Raw genomic sequence first — 21,990 nt, 5'->3', positions numbered from 1 at the left:
GTTTGATTCTTGTTTCATCAGACCAGAGGAAATTTCTCCAAAGGTATGATCTTTGTCCCCATGTGCAGTTGCAAACCATAGTCTGGCTTTTTTTTGGCGGTTTTGGAGCAGTGGCTTCCTCCTTGCTGAGTGGCCTTCCAGGTTATGGCGATATAGGACTCGTTTTTACTGTGGATATGGATACTTTTGTACCTGTTTCATCCAGCATCTTCACAAGGTCCTTTGCTGTTGTTCTAGGATTGATTTGCACATTTCGCAACAAAGTACGTTCATCTCTAGGACACAGAACACGTCTCCTTCCTGAGAGGTATGACGGCTGCGTGGTCCCATGATGTTTATACTTGCGTACTATTGTTTGTACAGATGAACGTGGTACCTTCAGGCGTTTGGAAATTGCTCCCAAGGATGAACCAGACTTGTGGAGGTCTACCATTTTTTTTCTGTGGTCTTGGTTGATTTCTTTTGATTTTCCCATGATGTCAAGAAGGTAGGCCTTGAAATACATTCACAGGTACAACTCCAATTGACTCAAAGTATGTCAATTAGCCTATCAGAAGCTTCTAAAGCCATGACAACATTTTCTGAAATGTTCCAAGCTGTTTAAAGGCACGGTCAACTTAGTGTATGTAAACTTCTGACCCACTGGAATTGTGATACAGTGAATTATAAACAATACTTACTTGTGTCATGCACAAAGTAGATGTCCTAACTGACTTGCCAAAACTATAGTTTGTTTTAATAAGACATTTGTGGAGTGGTTGAAAAAATAATTTTAATGACTCCGGCCTAAGTGTATGTAAACTTCAGACTTCAACTGTATATGTATCAAAGGTTAACTAGGGTGTGCTTATATTTGTCAATTTTCACTGCAAGTACAGTGTGTGGTGTGAAATGGAAATGTGATTTTTGCATTTCCCACTCCCCCGAGACACCCTCGGAGACTGGGGTCACAGCCAGGGATTCGAGTAACCTTAAAATTAAACTGAAAAAGAGCTTTGCTCCAGGCTGAGGTTTGTGATTATCTTCGGCCAAGGAAAGACAGGAGAAATCCATTCCCTCCCTCCATCCATCCATTTCCTCAATCACGCCATCTGCTGAGGAGAAGAGATATGGCGGCCAAGAGGGTGTGATAAAGATCCCTAAGCCTTGATAGTTATCGACATTACATCTCTCCCACCCATCACACATATACAAACAAACTGTGTGTGTGTGTGTGTGTGTGTGTGTGTGTGTGTGTGTGTGTGTGTGTGTGTGTGTGTGTGTGTGTGTGTGTGTCCCAGTCCTTGTTTCTTCCTTAATGGAATGAGACAAGCTGTGATGGTGTGTGATGGGCACACCTGCCATAGTGTCTGGTCCTCTCTAACTCCAGGCTGTCAACCTGTCTCCACTGTCTACCACAGTGAGAGCACTGTCTGTTAAATAAGGTTGAATATCTTCCTGGTATTTTACAAATGTTCCATCCAGACAATAAATCACTTTTCTCCCGGGTAAACCCAATATTTCCTGCCAATACCGGAAATATCATTCTAATCAATATAATGCATTTAAATAGGTTTATGTCTGGATTTGATTAGCGCTTTCATAAAGAATTCAAACCTGATTCCTGAGCCTGATTAAATACATTTTATGAGCCCTACATTAAAGATATTTATTGATCATCCTTGAGATATTTCTACAACTTGATTGGAGTCTACTGGGAGGCTAGTCGGAATCGAGGGAAAGATGATCGGAGCAAATTACAGAGAGATCCTTGATGAAAACCTGCTCCACTGCACTCAGAACCTCAGACTGGGGAGAAGGTTCACCTTCCAACAGGACAACGGCCCTAAGCACACAGCCAGGACAACGCAGGAGTGGCTTCAGGACAAGTCTCTGAATGTCCTTGAGTGGCCCAGCCAGAAACCGGACGTGAACCCAATTGAACATCTCTGGGGAGACCTGAAAATAGCTGTGCAGTGACGCTCCCCATCCATCCTCACAGATCTTGAGAGGATCTGCTGAGAAGAAGGGGAGAAACTTGCCAAATACAGGTGTGTCAAGCCTGTAGCGTCATACCCCCAAAATGTTAAGGCTGTAATCACTGCCAAAGGTGCTTCAACAATGTACTGAGTAAAGGGTCTGAATACTTATGTAAATGTGATATTTCAGTTTTTGATTTTTAAGACATTTGCAAAAATGTGTAAAAACCTGTTTTTGCTTTGTCATTATGGGATATTGTGTGTAGATTGATGAAGAAAAAAACAATTGAATCCATTTTAGAATAAGGCTGTAATGTAACAAAATGTGCAAAAAGTCAAGGGGTCTGAATACTTTCAGAAACCACTGTACAGTATATGCCTATATATCCATCTTGAACAGGATTATCTATTTTGCATGCAATTTGAATGGAATTGATGGAGAGGGAGAGACTGCTGGGAGAGTGCTCGTTTATGCCCTGATTTAAAGCAACGATATAGCAGTGTTTCAAACTCTGTAGCTGTAATTTAAACAAATAATATATATCATGACAATAAACAAATAATGTGACCCCGGAAAGACAGATGGAGATGTGTAAATTAGACGTGCATTCGGCCTTCATATTACTGTAGCACAGGCTATGCTGCAGCAAATGTAAGTGTAACTGTCACAATAAATGATGAGATAATAGGTGTACATACTGAGATGGGCTGTCGGTCTTGAGCGTTGATCATACAGTGACCAGAGAGAAGGCCGTAGAGAATGCAGATTTAGACATAACATAATTTAGCAGTTCCATTTCACATCATGTTCATATAAATCATTTATTATAATATTTTATTACAGTTGAGTGTTTTCTCGCAGTTATTTATTCCTTGAAAATTAAGTGGTTTTGGGCAGTAAATCTCAATAACTGGGTTCTCGCCATTCAACCCTACTGTCCAACAAGGAGAAAACTGTGTGTGTGTGTGTGTGTGTGTGTGTGTGTGTGTGTGTGTGTGTGTGTGTGTGTGTGTGTGTGTGTGTGTGTGTGTGTGTGTGTGTGTGTGTGTGTACCTGCCTATGCCAAAGTCAAGGTCAGAGAAATAAGAGCAAGGTAGAACACTAGCTGTAGCAGACACTATTATATTTCCATTTGCTAGGGGAGATCCAGACAGAGATATAGTGAACTAATATGGATTCTGTTGTGCAGTTGTATCCCTGAGGAACATTGGGGAGAAGGTTCACACACTCTACCCTTCACACCACTGAGGTCATGTTCGTCCCCAAGGGTTGCTGTATACTCACCTACAACAATATGTGCAATATCACTATATTATGATATTAGTATACTTGTACAATACTGTTACTTCACTAATTACTGCATTAATTAGCATATTGGTCAACCATAATTAATACCACTGTTAAATTGATTTATGATACGAAAAGTCGACTGTACAAAGAACCTGACTGACTATGACAAACACAGCAATTAAGGTGTAATCGTAATTGGTTATTGATTTTACATTCATCTTGGTCTGTTCGTTGAACACAGACTTCCATGGACAGCCTGTGTATCACTGGGCTAACCCCGGGGGGCAGCCGAGTGATATTGTTAGGCAGAATACTGCATCTCCTCACTGCAATCTCAAATTGTTGTCAGAACCAGATCAGAATGCTTATGATTATTCCAACTCAACACCAGAGGTCACTCTTGCATTTATTTTACAGTTGCAGGAGATCCGCCTGTGTCACATTAAGACATCTACTGCACATGGGGAGGGAGATCACAGCTTTTATGGCAATTACAGCCTGTTAATACTGTTGGACTAATACTGTTGGACTAATACTGTTGGACTATTCTAATCATTATTTACGAAAGGATAACAAAGGATAACTTGTCATGCTTTATGAAGAATTCATACGGCCTTTATAAGATGCTTCTCAAATGCTAAATAAGAAAATGTATTTTAATAACAGGCACTTTTCATGTGATGTTTCGCAAATTACAAATGTTTTGCTTGATGTGACTGTGCTCTGCAGGTACACACAACAGTGTGTGTGGGGGTGTAGTTTGTGTGTCTGTTGTGGTGCTCTCTCTTAGCACCCTCTGTCTTTCCCACGCTCCACACCCCTGTCTCTATGGTAGGTGACAGGGTCACAGGAAATCCCCTGTCCCACTTCTGCCCCACCTCACTTACTCACACACACACACCACCCTGGTTGAAACAAACACAGTCCCCGGAGCCTCTTTCCTGAGAGGCCCTGCCGTACTAAAATAACAATGATAGGCGGGTGGAGATGCACCCTCCTTGTACACCCCCCTCCCACACACACACACATCCCTCCCATCCCCTGATGACTTCCTATTCCACTGTGGTGGAGGGGTGCAGGGGGAAACCATGCAGAGCGTGACCCAGCTGAGAGCACTGTCCATGGGGAGGATAGACCTCCTACACCCCCCCTCCTGTGTTTTGTGTCTCAGGGGCCAGAACATGAGCTAATGTAATGCAACGCAATGTAATGCCCTGTCATCTGTTGGGTTAAACACATAACAATAGCTAACTTCTCCCTAGCCTGACCAGTAGCTCACTTCATATGTCAAAGAAGGCGGTCACATACTGGACTGTTCAATGGTAGAACTGTTACACTGATAAGAACATTAATGGGGCTTTAACGGGGCGTTGTCCTAGGGACAATTATACAACGTTTTAGTTGAGCTGTCATTTCAGAGGGAATATGTAAAAGTAAAAAGTGAAAGAGAGAGAGGGGGAGGTACAGAGAGACATAAATAAACAAGTAGAAAAGGGGAGGGAGGAGAGTTTTATAAGGTACCATATTTAATGACAGATGTCCCCTCAGGCATGGATGGTGAGATAGAACAGGCAGAATTGGGGAATAAGAGAGAAGAGAGAAAGAGAGAGAGATAATGAAAGAGAGGGTGGGGGAGAGTGAGAGTGAGACATAAAAAGAGAGAGATAAGAGTGCTCTCAAGTGCGTCACAGACATACAGTATGTAGTCGCAGGGATGGGGGGGGACAGGACAGACACCCCAGGATATTGTGACTCGGTTTGGGCTCCACACTGTCCAACAACAGCTGATCAGCATGACTGGATTCTCTGCCACCTGATCCTTATGTACAGTATATCAACAGATCTCACTTTCTCGTGAATGCGCACACATACACACACACACACTGACTCACTCACACACACAGCCTCTTCACACTGAAAGGATCTCACTAACATCCAGTCGGCTCTGGCCTACTGTAACCCCAGCTCTCTACTCTGAGTCAGAACCCTCTCCATCTCCTCTCTACATTATGAACACATGCATTGACAGTAAGATGCATTTATTTGACCTACAGTGCTTTGTTATACTGTGGGCCAAACTACTGTATTCTTTGCAAGGTGCCAACTGAGTGGAGTGTTTATATAGCTGAGAACCAGAAAGACAGACGACCAGGGTTCGGTTCACATTCAGCCTAAATATCCCACTGGAAGAATCACTACTACGGGGCCATAAAAATAACATGGCATTTATTTATTTACATGACGGTATATACATTAGGGAAATGTTGTATGTTTCCTACAGTATGTCCTGCTTGAAATGAAACCATGGAATCAGTAGATGTGTAAGTAGCACCACCTGAGGATCTGTCTTTTCCAGCCATCTATTTCCTATGTTTGAGGGGTGCCCCGCCCACCTGAGGATCTGTCTTTTTCAGCCATCTATTTCCTATGTTTGAGGGGTGCAAAATCCACTTGTTTCTTAAATATCGCTGGATTGATTGCTTTCATTTTAATCTTGAGACTCTTTCGTACTCTTGCTGGTGTCTGTCGTTTTTTCCATTAACATACCGACCACAGACATTTTTGTAATGACCTGTCAAACACACCCGGTCCGGTAATGGCTGAATGGGCTGAATGAAATACATTGTATTTCCGTTGAATCTATAAGAATGCTTTATTGGGTATTTAACACACCGTCTTGAAACTTACATCACAAGAAAGAGAAGAAAGATAACTTTATTTTAATGGCTGTTAATTTGGTTATAAGCTCTACAGAAAAGACAGAAATGCCAAAGGTGGAGGTTTTGCTGTTTATATTCATAACCACATTCCTGTAAAGCTTAGAGAGGATCTAATGTCAAACACTGTTGAAGTAAAATGGCTACAGGTTCATCTGCCTCACATAAAGCCCATTTTGGTGGGAATCTCCTCTAGACCACCAAGTGCTAACAATCAGTATCTGGATAACGTGTGAAATGCTTAATAACGTATGTGATATCAACAGAGAGCAATATTTTCTGGGTGATTTAAATATTAACTTTCAACAGCATGCCCACTCAAGAGAAAGCTTCAAACTGTAACTAGTGCCTGCAACCTGGTTCAGGTTATCATGAAATCATCCATATGTATTGAGCACATATTTACTAATGCTGCAGACATTTGTTTTGAGAGCAGTACACAAATCCATTGGATGTAGTGATCACAATATAGTTGCCATATCTAGGGAAACCAAAGTTTCAAAGGCTGGGCCTAATATTGTGAATAAGAGGTCATACAATACGTTTTGTAGGGATTCCTATGTTGTTGATGTAAAGAATATGTGTTGGTCCGTGGTGTGTAATGAGGAGCAACCAGATGCTGCACTTGACACATTTATTCATTTGCTTATTCCACTTACTAATAAGCACGAACCCATTAAGAAAATTACTCTAAAAACTGTTAAATCCCTGTGAATTGATGAGGAATTGAAAAACTGTATGGCTGAAAGGGATGAGGCAAAATAAATGGCAAATAGGTCTGGCTGTACAACCAATTGGCAAACGTACTGCAAATTGAGAAATAAAATGACTAAACTGAGTAAAAAGAAGAAGAAACTACACTATTAAACAATGATAAATGGCATAAAGAATGTGGGGCACCTTAAAGGACATTTTAGGCAAAAAGGCTAACTCCGCATTATCAGTCATTGAATCAGATGGCTCATTAATTACAAAACCCACTGATATTGCCAACTACTTTAATAATTTTTAGCTAATGTAGATGATCTTCTTATGGCTTGGGGGCAGTATTTCGACATCTGGATGAGAAGCGTGCCCATAGTAAACTTCCTGTTACTCAGGCCCTGTAGCTAGGATATGCATATAATTGGTAGATTTTGATAGAAAACACTCTAAACTTTCCAAAACTGTTAAAATATCATCTGTGAGTATTACATAAATGATATGGCAGGCGAAAACCTGAGGAAAATCCATCCAGGAAGTGGGATTTTTTTTTTGATGTGGGTAGGTTTCAAATGAATGCCTATAGAGTATCTAATGGGTTAGGACCCAGATTGCAGTTCCTATGGATTCCACTACATGTCAACAGTCTTTAAACATGGTTTCAAGCATGTTTTCTGAAAAATAAAGAAGAATGAGACCTTTCTGTCAGTGGACTGTAGAATCACGCAGTGCTGGTTTGCACGTGTGACCGAGTGCGTGCCCTTCGTTGTTTTTCCTTTCTATTGAATACGCTATTGTTCGGTAGAAATATTATCGATTATTTAGACAAATTACAACCTGAGGATTAATGATAAACATTGTTTAGCTTCATTGGGATAAGGGGCAGCATTTTCACTTTTGGATGAAAAGTGTGCCCAGAGTAAACTGCCTCCTACTGAGTCCCCGATGCTAATATATGCATATTATTAGTGGTATCGGATAGAAAACACTCTGACGTTTCTAAAACTGTTTGAATGATGTCTGTGAGTATAACAGAACTCATATGGCAGGCAAAAACCTGAGAAAAAATCTAAACCGGAAGTGGGTAATCTCAGGTTTGTAGTTTTTCAACTTAGCCCCTATTGAAGATACAGTGGGATATTGGTTATGATGCGCTTCCTAAGGCTTCCACTAGATGTAAACCGTCTTTAGAATGTTGTTTGATGCTTCTACTATGAAGGGGGGCTGAATGAAAGGGGAATGAGTCAGAGGTCTGCCAGCAGCCACGAGCTTAGTCACGCGCATTCACATGAGAGGTAGCGCCCGTTCCATTGCTTTTCTACAGACAATGGAATTCTCCTGTTGGAACATTATTGAACATTTAGGATAAAAAGATCCTAAAGATTGATTCTATACATCGTTTGATATGTTTCTACGACCAGTAATATAACTTTTGGGAATTTTCGTCCGACCTCTAGGCTGGAAGTTGCACGCTCGATTCAATTTGTTTACCAAACGCCCTAACAAAAGGAGGTATATGGACATAAATGATTAACTTTATCGAGCAAATCAAATATTTATTGTGGAACTGGGATTCCTGGGAGTGCATTCTGATGAAGATCATCAAAGGTAAGTGAATATTTATAATGCTATTTCTGACTAATGTTGACTGCGCAACATGGCGGATATTTATTTTGGCTGGTTTGGGCTCTGAGCTCCGTACTCAGATTATTGCATGGTATGCTTTTTCCGTAAAGTTTTTTTTAAATGTGACACAGCGGTAGCATTAAGGAGAAGTTTATCTAAAGTTCCATGCATAACACTTGTTTTTTCATCAACATTTATAATGTGTATTTCTGTAAATTGATGTGGCTCTCTGCAAAATCACTGCATGTTTTGGAACTACTGAACATAACACGCCAATGTAAAATTAGATTTTGTATAAAAAATAAAATATGCACACAAAACATTAATGCATGTAACGCGCCAATGTAAACTGAGATTTTTGGATATAAATATGCACGTTATCGAAGAAAACATACATGTATTGTGTAACACGAAGTCCTATGAGTGTCATCTGATGAAGATCATCAAAGGTTAGTGATTCATTTTATCTCTATTTGTGCTCCATCTTACAGGCAGATTTTCTTGTAATTCACAGTTGCTGGCCAACACATGGCAGATGCTAAGGGTCAGATTTAGAGTAAGGTCCAGAGGTTGAGGGTTTGAGGGTAACTGTCAAGTCTATGATCGGTCAGGTCAACAAGGTCAAGGTTAGGCCTATGGGGTTTATGCACCGACCGTCAAAGCTGTCTTAGAGACAGGGGGGTTAAAGGGGTTCATGTTGGGGTCATGTCTAATAGCACCAGGGCCAGCACTAAGGTTTCTGTTTAAGGGTTGAAACACTGACCGTCCTGTAGCCGTAGTTGTCTGAGAAATAGAGGGTTCTGTAGGACGTTACATCTCCCTGGTTCATCCTCTCTGGTCACCAACATCAGGTCTGTATAGATGAACAAAGTCACCTGGAGAGAGAGAGAGAGAGAGGGAGAGAGAGGGAGAGAGAGAGAGAGAGAGAGAGAGAGAGAGAGAGTTAAAATTGGCTGAGAATCTCATATTGCTAAATCTCGACATAACAGCACTATGCACACAGTATATTGCAAAAAAAGTTGACATTGACCCACAACACACTAGATGCTCTTTTGCCAAACACATATTCATTCATAAGCACACACAAACTAACAAACACAAACATGCTTGCTTATCAAATCAAATTATATTGGTTGCATACACATATTTAGCAGATGTTATTGCAGGTGTTGATAATGCTTGAGTTCCTAGCTCCAACAGTGCAGTAACATCTAACAATTAGGGCGAGTAATGTTGGAGTCTGGAGTGTATATACAGTTGAAGTCGGAAGTTTACATACACCTTAGCCAAATACATTTAAACTCAGTTTTTCACAATTCCTGACATTTAACTTCTCTAGGGTAGGGAACAGCATTTGGAATTTTGGAAGAAAAGCATGCCCAAATTAAACTGCCTTCCACTCAGGCCCAGAAGATAGGATATGCATATAATTGCTAGATTTGGATAGAAAATACTCTAAAGTTTCCGAAACTGTTAAAATAGTGTCTGTGAGTATAACCTGAGAACCTGAGAAAAATCCATTCAGGAAGTAGGATTTTTTTGTTTGTTGTAGTTTTTTCTATTCAATGCCATTATAGTATCCATTGACTTATGACTCAAATTGCAGTTCGTATGCCTTCCACTAGATGTCAACAGTCTTTCGAAATTGTTTCAGGCTTGTATTCTAAAAAATTAGGGAGTAAGAGCAGTCTGAATGAGTGGACCCTGCCGTGTCACAGAACTTTTTCATGCGTGCGACCGAGAGAGTGCCTTTCTTGTTTACCTTTTATATTGACGATGTTATTGTCCGGTTGAAATATTATCGATTATTTAGGCTAAAAACTACCTGAGGATTGATTATGAACATCGTTTGAAATGTTTCTACAAACTTTACAGATACTATTTGGATTTTTTTGTCTGCCTGTTGTGACTGCGTCTGAGCCTGTGGATTACTGAAGAAAACGTGTGAACAAAACTGAGGTTTTTGGATATAAAGAGACTTTATCGAACAAAAGGAATGTTTATTGAATAAATTAATGTCTTCTGAGTGCAACCATATGAAGATCATCAAAGGTAAGTGATTAATTGTATCTCTATTTCAGACTTGTGCAACTCTTCTACATGGCTGGTTACTGTTTGTAATGATTTGTCTGCTGGGCTATGTTCTCAAATAATCGTATGGTATGCATTCGGCGTAAACCATTTTTGAAATCTGACACCGTGGTTGGATTCACAAGAAGTTCATCTTTAAACCTATGTAAAATAGTTGTATCTTTTCTGAATTATTATAATGAGTATTTCTGTATTTGAATTTGGCACTCTGCAATCTCACTGGATGTTGGCCAGGTGGGACGCTAGCGTTGCACATACCCTAGAGAGGTTAATCCGAATAAAAATTCCCTGTCTTAGGTCAGTTAGGATCACTACTTTATTTTAAGAATGTGAAATGTCAGAAGAATAGTAGAGAGAATGATTCAATTCTGCTTTTATTTCTTTCATCACATTCCCAGTGAGTCAGAAGTTTACAAACACTCAATTAGTATTTGGTAGCACTGCCTTTAAATGTTTTAACTTGGGTCAAATGTTTCGGTTAGCCTTCCACAAGCTTCCCACAATAATTTGGGTGCATTTTGGCCCATTCCTCCTGACAGAGCTGGTGTAACTGAGTCAGGATTGTAGGCCTCCATGCTCGCACATGCTTTTTCAGTTCTGCCCACAAAAAAAAAAAAGTGTTAAACAAATCAAAATATATTTTATATTTGAGATTCCTCAAAGTAGCCACCCTTTGCATTGATAACAGCTTTGCACACTCTTGGAATTCTCTCAACCAGCTTCATGAAGAATGCTTTTCCAAGTGTCTTGAAGGAGCTCCCACATGCTGAGCACTTGTTGGCTGGAATTCCTTCACTCTACGGGCCAACTCATCCCAAACCATCTCAATTGGGTTGAGATTGGGTGATTGTGGAGAACAGGTAATCTGATGCAGCACTCCATCACTCTCTTTCTTGGTCAAATAGCCCTTACAGAGCCTGGAGGTGTGTTGGATCATTGTCCTGTTGAAAAACAAATGACCGTCCCAATAAGCACAAACCAGATGGGATGGCGTATCGCTGCAGAATACTGTGGTAGCCATGCTGGTTAAGTATGCCTTGAATTCTAAAGAAATCACAGACAGTGTCACCAGCATAGCACCCCAACACCATCACACCTCCTCCTCCATGCTTCAAGGTGGGAAACACACATGCAAAAATCATCATCCGTTCACCTACTCTGCGTCTCACAAAGACACGGTGGTTGGATCAAAAAACAGCAAATTTGGACTCATCAGACAAAAGGACAGATTTTTACCAGTCTAATGTTCATTACTTGTGTTTCTTGGCCCAAGCAAGTTTCTTCTTATTATTGGTGTCCTTTAGTAGTGGTTTCTTTGCAGAAATTTGATCATGAAAGCCTGATTCCTGTAGTCTCCTCTGAACAGTTGATGTTGAGATGTGTCTCTTACTAGAACTCTGTGAAGCATTTATTTGGGCTGCAATCTGAGGTGCAGTTAACCTTTTTGGGATAGGGGGCAGCATTTTCACTTTTGGATGAATAGCGTGCCCAGAGTGACCAGCCTTCTACTCTGTCCCAGATGCTAATATATGCATATTATTATTAGTATTGGATAGAAAACACTCTGAAGTTTCTAAAACTGTTTGAATGATGTCTGTGAATATTACAGAACTCATATGGCAGGCAAAAAACCTGAGAAAACCAACCAGGAAGTGGGATATCTGAGGTTTGTAGTTTTTCAAAGCTTGGCCTACCAAATACACAGTGTCTATGGAGTCAAGTTGCACTTCCTACGGTTTCCACTAGATGTCAACCGTTTTTAGAAACTGGTTTGATGATTCTACTGTAAAGAACCTCATGAGACCTGTTTGAGTCAGTGGTCTGGCAGAGTGTCTCAGGCTCATGACGTGTGCTCCCGACAGAGTTAGTTCTCTTTCCAGTGCTTTTCTTCAGACATAGGAATTCTCCGGTTGGAAGCTTATTGATGTTTTATGTTAAAAACATCCTAAAGATTGATTCCATACATCGTTTGTCTTGTTTCTACAACCTGTAACGGAACTTTTCGAGTTTTTGTCTGGACGAAGTGCTCGCTCCTCATGAAGATGGATTACTGGGCTGAACACGCTAACAACAAGTGGCTATTTGGACATAAATGATGGACTTTATGGAACTTTATGGAACAAATTAGTCATTTATTGTCGAACTGGGATTCCTGGGAGTGCCTTCTGATGAATATCATTAGAGGTAAGTTAATATTTATAGTGTTATTTCTAACTTCTGTTGACTCCAAAATGGCGGATATTTCTCTGGCTGGATTGGGCTCTGAGCGCCGTTCTCAGATTATGCTTTTTCTGTTAAGTTTTTTTGAAATCTGACACAGCGGTTGCATCTTTAATTCTGTGAATAACAGTTGCATCTTTTATCAATGTTTATTATGAGTATATCTGCAAAATCATTGGATGTTTTGGAATCAAAACATTAATGCATGTAACGCGCCAATGTAAACTGAGATTTTTGGATATAAATATGCACGTTATCGAAGAAAACATACATGTATTGTGTAACATGATGTCCTATGAGTGTCATCTGATGAAGATCATCAAAGGTTAGTGATGAATTTTATCTATATTTCTGCTTTTTGTGACTCCTATCTTGGGCTGGAAAAATGGCTGTGTTTTTTTGACTTGGCTACGACCTAACATATGTTGTGCTTTCGCTGTAAAGCATTTTTGAAATCAGACATGATGGGTAGATTAACAAGATGTTTATCTTTAATGTGCTGTATTGGACTTGTTAATATGTGAAAGTTACATATTTCTAAAAAATATTTTTCAATTTCGCTAGTGACAGTGACTAAGTTCAGGGCAGGGTACTGGGCGGAGGCCGGCTAGTGTAGACTGTTTAACAGTCTAATGTCCTTGAGATAGAAACAGCTTTCATGCACATGTACTGACTTCGCCTTATGGATGGTAACAGGGTGTGAACAGGCCATGGCTTGGGTGGCTGAGTTCATTGATGATCTTCTTGGTCTTCCTGTGACACTGGGTGCTGTAGATGTCCTTGGAGGGAAGACAGTTTGCCCCCGGTGATGCGATGGGCAGACTGCACCAACCTCTGGAGAGCCCTATGGTTGTGGATGGTGCAGTTGCTGTATCAGGCAGTGATACAGCCCGACAGGTTGACCTCAATGGTACATCTGTAAAAGTTTGTGAGGGTCTTAGGGGCCAAGCTGGATTTATTTAGGCTCCTGAGGTTGAAGAGGCGCTGTTGTGTCTTTTTCATCACACTATCTACGTTAGTGGACCATTTCAGATTGTCAGTGATGTATATGCCAAAGAACCTTAAGCTTTTTTCACCTTCTCCGCTGCAGCCATGTCGATGTGGATGGGGGCGTGCTCTCTCTGCTGTCGCTTGAAGTCCACGATCAGTTACTTTGTTTTGTTGTCATTCAAAGAGAGGTTATTTTCCTGGCACCACTCCACAAGGGCCCTCACCTCCTCCTTGTAGGCTGTCTCATCGTCGTTGGTAATCAGGCCTACCACTGTTGCATGGTTTGAAAACTTGATGATTGAGTTGGAGACGTGTGTGGCCACACAGTAATGGGTGAACAGGGAGTACAGGATGAGGCTGAGCACGCGTCCTTGTGGGGCCCCTGTTTTAAGTATCAGCATAGTGGATGTGTTGTTGCCTACCTTCACCACCTGGGGGCGGACCATCAGGAAGTCCAAGATCCATTTGCACAGGGCAGGATTCAGACCCAGGGCCCTGAGGTTAGTGATGAGCTTGGAGGGTACTATGGTGTTGAAGGCTGAGCTGTAGTCAATAAACACTATTCTTACATAAATATTCCTCTTGTCCAGATGGGAAAGGCAGTGTGCAGTGCGATGGCGATTTCATCATCCCTGGATCTATTGGGGTGGTATTCAAATTGCAGTGGGTCTGGAGTGTTACACAGTGCTACACAGCGATAGTAATACCTTCACTTTCTTGGGCACAGAAACAATGGTGGACATCTTGAAGCAAGTGGGGACAACAGACTGGGATAGGGAGAGATTGAATATGTCCCTAAACACACCATCTGGGTCGGCAGCCTTGCCAGGATTAACACGCTTAAATGTCTTACTCACGTTGGCCACAAAAAATGAAATCTCACAGTCCACGGGAGTGGTGGTGGCCAGGGTCGGCGGCATCGTGTTTTCCACAAAGAGGGCGAATAAAGTGTTTAGCTTGTCCGGGAGCAAGACGTCAGTGTCCACAACGTGGCTGGTTTTCCTTTTATAATCCGTGATCGTATGGCGTCCCTGCCACATACGCCTCATGTCTGAGCCGTTGAATTGGTACTCCACTTTTTCTCTATACTGACATTTTGACATAACTGGACTTTTTGTACTAAACCATATTCCCAGTCACCTTGCTGTGGTTAAATACAGTGGTTCACGAATGCTGCCATCTATTCACAGTTTTGGGTTTGGATAGGTTTTAATCATCACAGTGGGGAACAACATCCCACCGGCGGCGTAGTGTGTTACTAATGGTAGGCTTTGTTGCTTTGGTCCCAGCTCTCTGCAGGTCATTCACTAGGTCCCCCCGTGTGGTTCTGGGATTTTTGCTCACCGTTCATTTTGACCCCACGGGGTGAGATCTTGCGTGGAGCCCCAGATGGAGGGAGATTATCAGTGGTCTTGTATGCCTTCCATTTCCTAATAATTGCTCCCACAGTTGATTTCTGCAAACCAAGCTGCTTACCTATTACAGATCCAGTCTTCCCAGCCTGGTGCAGGTCTACAATTTTGTTTCTGGTGTCCTTTGACAGCTCATTGGTCTTGGCCATAGTGAAGTTTGGAGTGTGACTGTTTGAGGTTGTGGACAGGTGTCTTTTATACTGATAACAAGTTCAAACAGGTGCCATTAATACAGGTAACGAGCGGAGGACAGAGGAGCCTCTTAAAGAAGACTTATTTTCCACCATAATTTGCAAATAAATTCATTAAAAATCCTAAAATGTGATTTTTTTGGAATAGTTGAAGTGTACCTATGATGAAAATTACAGGCCTCTCTTATCTTTTTAAGTGGGAGAACTTGCACAATTGGTGGCTGACTAAATACTTTTTTGCCCCACTGTAAGTAAATGTTATTGTCAGAAGCAACCCGGAACATATCCCAGTCCAAGTGAACAAAGCATGGATTCCGATTGGTCAGACCAGTGTTGAACAGTCCTTACCACAGGTAATTCCTGTTTGACTTTCTATCTATAGGAAGGGAGGAGCAGGATGGAGGCATGATCTGATTTGCCAAAGGGAGGGTGGGGGAGGGCCTTGTAGCCATCCTGGAATGGAGAGTAGCAATGGTGGAGAGTTTTTGATGCGTGAATGGCGCAGGCAATGTGTTGATAAAACTTTGGTAGCATTCTTCTAGGATTTGCTTTAATAAAGTCTCCAGCTACAATAAATGTGGCCTTAGGATATGCGGTTTCCAGTTTGCACAAAGTCCAGTGTAGTTCCTTGAGAGCTGTTGTGGTATCGGCTTTAGGGGGAATATACACGACTGTGACGATGACCAAATAGAATTCTCTCGGGAGGTAATACGGTCGGCATTTGATTGTGAGGTATTCTAGATCAGATTAACAAAAGGACTTGAGTTCATGTATGTTACCACAATCAGACCATGAGTAGTTAATCATGAAACATACACCTTCGCCTTTCTTTTTCCCAGAGAGTCCTTTATTCCGGTCTGCCAAATGTACTGAAAACACAGCTTGCTGTGGGACAGTATAGAGTACAGGGACAGTATAGAGAACCATGATTCCGTGAAACAGAGTATGTTACAGTCCCTGATGTCTCTCTGGAAGGAGGTCCTCGACCTGAGCTCATCTATTTTATTGTCCAGGGACTGAACATTACCAAGTAATACACTCGGAAGTGGTGGATGGTATGCACACCTCCTGAGTCGGACTGAAAGTCCACTCCGAAAACCTCTTCTCCACCGGCAGCATCTTGGAGCAGTCTCTGGGATAAGTGGAATTGCCTTGTGGGGTACGAACAAAAGGTACAATTTAGGAATGTAGTATTTCTGGGAAAAATGCTGGTGAGTTACCGCCACTTGTTACGGCTTTCCTCTTCTGAGGAGTAGCAAGGATCGGACCAATACGCAGCGTGGTAAGTGTTCATCTTGGTTTTTAGTAAGAATAATGAACACTGAACAAAACAATAAACGACATAGTGAAAAAACAAAACCGAAACAGTTCCGTGTGGAACAAAACACTGACACAGAAAATAATCCCCCACAACTCAAAGTGAAACCAGGCTATGGTTCTCAATCAGGGACAACGATTGACAGCTGCCTCTGATTGAGAACCATACCAGGCCAAGCACAGAAATCCCAAAACATAGAAAAAGGAACATAGACAACCCACCCAACTCACGCCCTGACCATACTAAAACAAAGACATAACAAAATAACTAAGTTCAGAACGTGACACCACTCTAATAACCAAAAGTTATTTCCGGCTGTATGTAATAGTGTAACAGACGTTCTGAGCTTATAATGTAGGAAATTACACATAAAAAACGAAATACTGGCAAGTTGCTTAGGGTCCAGAAACAGAGTGGCCATGTCTATCGGCTCCATTTTTTCATTGTCAACTGCCCTTCTATGTCAATTATGACATTCGCAGAATCATTGAAATTGGACACACTTCCCAATCAAAATAGACGATAATCTTGATATTCCTTTAAATGTTTGAGATGATAATCTTGATAGTATTTTAAAATGTTTGATAGATGATAATCTTGATAGTTTTTGAAGATGTTTGATAGATGATAATCTCAAATGTTTTTTAAAATGTTTGATAGATGGTAATCTCGATAGTTGTCACCCTGCAATGTCAGAGTAGTTGTGTATCTGGTGTCATGGACAGAGCATCACACACATACTGACACACACACACAAATACAAACACACAAACACACAGACACACACACACACATTCACAGCCCCTCTCTCCTCTTCAAAGTGCCTTCAGAAAAGTGTTAAACTGCAACCTTCTATGCAACAGGAAGAGTAGTTAACACAGGAAGACAGAGCACCATGGTCTATAGAGAAACATTGCTTCAACTTCCAAAGCCCCCCTAAAGATTACAGATTATGTTGTGTGAATGCATGACTAATCGAAACCCTAGCTAGTCTAATTTATTAATGAGTTTTCTTAGTATTCTTCTGACCCACTAAAGCAAAAGCCTTGCTAATATAGAGAAATATGAAGGTACAGACATCACTTTAAGCACTTTAATTGAATGACTAATGAAACAAACTGGCAGTCACCCTCCCTAAAGACCAATTATGGCTGGTACATGTTTGAAGGGTAGGGGGCTGTGAAAGGTGAGGGTAAAGGAGTGGGAGGCTTGCGTGTGAGAGATGAGAAGGGCACACACACTGCCTCCCTAAACTGCCTTCCTTCCTGGCCCTAATGGGGGGGGGGGGGGGGGGGGGGGTATTTTGGCAGAGGGACTTCTCTGTCTCCCGCCTGTCAGTGGATGGGCCAAACAATGAGGCAGGAGAGAGAATCCCTGTTGTTAAGCCTAAACAGACTGGGTTACCCCTCCAATAGCCCTCTATAACCTATTGAAATGTGCTAGGTCTCAATGGTGATTGGACGGGTCCTTTGCACTGGAGCTGCTATTAGATGTGTGTGTCGGTTAGTTTTTCAGCATAGTGTGTATCCGTGAAACTTCACCACACAGGACCGGACCAACACCATACACTTGCCGTTGCCGATGTGAGTAAGACCTTTAAACTGGTCAACATTCACAAGGCCGAAGGGCCAGAGGGATTACCAGGACGTGTACACCAAACATGCGCTGACCAACTGTCTTCACTGACATTTTCAACCTGTCCCTGGCCCAGTCTGTAATACCTACATGTTTCAAGCAGACCACCATAGTCCCTGTGCCCAAGAACACCAATGTAACCTGCCTAAATGACTACCAACCTGTAGTCTCACGTCTGTAGCCATGAAGTGCTTTGAAAGGCTGGTCATGGCTCACATCAGCACCATTATCCCAGATACCCTAGACCCACTCCAGTTTGTATACTTCCCCAACAGATCCGCAATCTCTATTGCACTCCACACTGCCCTTTCCCACCTGGACAAAAGGAAAACCAATGTGCGAATGCTATTAATTGACTACAACTCAGCGTTCGACACCAATCGGTGCGATTGCGATTAACTTGAGGTTGTAAGTATCAAGAACATTTCCCAGGACATAGACATATCTTATATTGGCAGAAAGCTTAAATTCTTGTTAATCTAACTGCACTTTATCAATTTACAGTAGCTATTACAGTGAAAGAATAGCATGTTGTTGTTTGAGGAGAGTGCACAATTTTGAACATGGAAAGTTATTAATAAACATATTAGGCACATTTGGGCAGTCTTGATACAACATTTTGAACAGAAATGCAATGGTTAATTGGATCAGTCAAAAAAATTTGCACATGCACTGTTGCCAAAATCTAAATTGCACCTGGGCTGGAATAATACATTATGGCCTTTCTCTTGCATTTCAAAATTATGGTACAAACAAATACAACAGAACGGTTGTTTTTTTCTTTGTATTATCTTTTACCAGATCTATTATGTTATATTCTCCCACATTCCTTTCACATATCCACAAACTTCAAGGTGTTTCCTTTCAAATGGTACCATGAATATGCATATCATTGCTTCAGGGCCGGAGCAACAGGCCCGGAGCAACAAAGATTTGGGTATGTCATTTTAGGTGATTTTTTTTTTTTTTAAAGGACGGATCCTTAATTAAAGCTCATCACTAATCTAAGGACCCTGGGACTAAACACCTCCCTCTGCGTCTGTATCCTGGACTTCCTGGTGGACCACCCCCAGGTGGTAAGGGTAGGCAACAACAAATCTGCCACGTTGATCCTCAACACAGGGGCCCCTCAGGGGTGCGTTCTTAGTCCCCTTCTGTTCACCCATAACTGCGTGGCTAAACACAACTCCAACACCATCATTAAGTTTGCTGATGACACAATGGTGGTAGGCCTGCTCACCGACAACGATGAGACAGCCTATAGGGAGGAGGTCAGAGACTTGGAAATGTGGTGTCAGGATAACAACCCCTCCCTCAATGTGATCAAGACAAAGGAGATATTCATGGACTACAGGAAAAGGAGTGCCGAGCACAGCCCCATTCTCAATGACGGGGCTGTAGTGGAGCAGGTTGAGAGCTTCAAGTTTCTTGGTGTCCACATCACCAACAAACTATCGTGGTCCAAACACGCCAAGACAGTCGTGAAGAGGGCAGAACAAAAACTATTCCCCCTCAGGAGACTGAAAAGATTTATCATGGATCCTCAACATTTCTACAACTGCACCATCGAGAGCATCCTAACTGGTTGCATCACCACCTGGTATGGCAACTGCTTTGCCTCCGACCGCAAGGCGCTACAGAGGGTAGTGCGTACAGCCCAGTTGATCACAGGGGCAAAGCTTCCTGCCCTTCAGGACCTCTATACCGGTGTTAGAGGAAGGCCCTAAAATTGCCAAAGACTCCAGCCACACTAGTCATTGACTGTTCTCTCTGCTCCCACACGGCAAGCAATTCCGGAGCCAGGTCTAGGACCAAAAGGCTTTGTAACAGCTTCTACCCCCAAGCCATAAGATTGCTGAACAGCTAATCAAATGGCTACCCAGTCTATATCAATTGACCCCCCCCCCCACCCCCTTTTTTACGCTGCTGATACTCGCTGTTTATTATCTATTATCTATGCATAGTCACTTTACCTCTACCTACATGTACATATTACCTCAAATACCTGTACTCCCTCAGATTGACTCGGTACCGGTACCCCCTGTATATAGCCTCGTTATTGTTATTTTATTGTTGCTATTTTATTGTTTACTTTAGTTTATTTAGTAAATATTTTTCTTAACTATTATTTTTCTTAAAACTACATTGCTGGTTAAGGGCTTGTAAGTAAGCATTTCACTGAGCATGTGACAAATTTGATATGATTTGAATATACTTTGTGCAATTCTGTTTGAGATAAATAATGATGTGTATGCCAATACTTTATGTGCATGAATGTGCGTCTGTTTGTGTGTGTGTGTGCATTTGTGTTCATTTATGTGTGTGCGTGTGTGTGCGTGTGTGTTCATGTCAGTGGTATTTCCCTGTTTCTCTTAACAGAAGACACAACACAAACTGTAAAAGGTCAGGCCTCACATTAGTGTTAAACAACAACACACTCAGCAAACCACCTCTGGGCAACACCATGGAAGCTACAGCAAAGGTCTTGAATAATATGCATCAACACAGTACAGCAAGCAGTGTGTGTAGGCTATGTGTGGGCGGGGTGTGTGTTTTTTTTGTGAATGTGGTTTCTATGCAGATCGAGAGGATGCTGAGGGTCTTGCTGTTGTGGTCTGTCTGTCTGTCTGTCTGTCTGTCTGTCTGTCTGTCTGTCTGTCTGTCTGTCTGTCTGTCTGTCTGTCTGTCTGTCTGTCTGTCTGTCTGTGGGTGGGTGGGTGGAGTATGGTTGGTGCAGCGATATCAGTAAGCTTATCTCTATACTATCTTCATAAAAGCACTCAACCACTATTACTTGTGTGTGTGTGTGTGTGTGTGTGTGTGTGTGTGTGTGTGTGTGTGTGTGTGTGTGTGCGTGCGTGCGTGCATGTATGTGTGCGTGTGTATGCGTGTGTATGTATGTCTGTGTGTGTGTGTGTGTGTGTGTGTGTGTGTGTGTGTGTGTGTGTGTGTGTGTGTGTGTGTGTGTGTGTGTGTGTGTGTGTGTGTGTATTTCGGTGTGTGTGTGTGTGTAGGAGTTTGATGTGCACCCAGGGTAGTACGGCCAGGCTTGCAACACTGTGTAATAACACAGATTTCTAATTAAAACAGTGCCAATCTTCAGAGATGTCTGGCCCCACACTGATTATCTACAAACATGGACTCTTAAATATTTGTCTTCTTTTATCAAGTCCCAGCCAGGGGCCACAATTACCATGCAGCTCCGATGCTCTCCTCTGAAACACAGTGAGGATCTGAAAAGCTCATTTGACACAATGAATGTGAAAAAAAACCAGTGTAGAATTGGAACATAAAAGGCAATTCTTCACAGTACGTATGCAGTATTGTCCATTTTTATCTGCAGTAGACACACACGCACACGCACACGCACACGCACACACACACACACACACGCACACGCACACACACACACATAGCTACATGACAAAAATGTTTCAATAATATGAACACAGTTGAAACCAACAGAGCAGGTGATAGAGAGATATTCTAACATCCAGTCCTCCACACACAGCCCCCACTCCCTCCCCCTCTCTTTCCCTCGTGTCTGCTATCAATCACTTAGACATGTCCACAGACCTGAACCCCTCAGGGAGGAAGATAATGTCAAGAAAACTCAAGTCAACAGGGTCAGTTGTTTTTTAAGCACACCCCTCAACAAACAAAAAATTCACAGCTGATCTCTTTTGTCTTCTCAGGGAGGTGAGAGGGGGATAGAATGGGGGTCATCCAGAATCAACTTGCCAGGATGTATGTTTGTGTGTGTGTGTGTGTGTGTGTGTTTGCGTGTGTGTGTTTGTGAGAGCAAGAGAGAGAGAGAGAGAGGGGGGAGAGAGATTGAG

The 21,990-nt window shown here is 42.0% G+C and overlaps 1 protein-coding gene across 2 annotated transcripts in view; it reads right to left on the bottom strand.

The window, feature by feature from the left end:
* The window catches only part of rgs3a (regulator of G protein signaling 3a), a 156,155-nt gene that overhangs the window by 119,122 nt on the left and 15,043 nt on the right, over positions 1–21,990 (bottom strand). For both annotated transcript variants that reach the window (XM_036977265.1, XM_021602436.2), the window contains one exon: positions 9,058–9,169. In XM_036977265.1, the coding sequence (XP_036833160.1) occupies positions 9,058–9,169 (112 nt within the window). The remainder of the gene's footprint in view (positions 1–9,057; positions 9,170–21,990) is intronic.

Source organism: Oncorhynchus mykiss, chromosome 5 (assembly GCF_013265735.2).
Source record: "Oncorhynchus mykiss isolate Arlee chromosome 5, USDA_OmykA_1.1, whole genome shotgun sequence".
NCBI classification, from domain to species: Eukaryota; Metazoa; Chordata; class Actinopteri; order Salmoniformes; family Salmonidae; genus Oncorhynchus; species Oncorhynchus mykiss.
The sequence above is the reverse complement of the archived record's forward strand: the minus strand, read 5'-3'. Positions and strand labels throughout refer to the sequence as shown.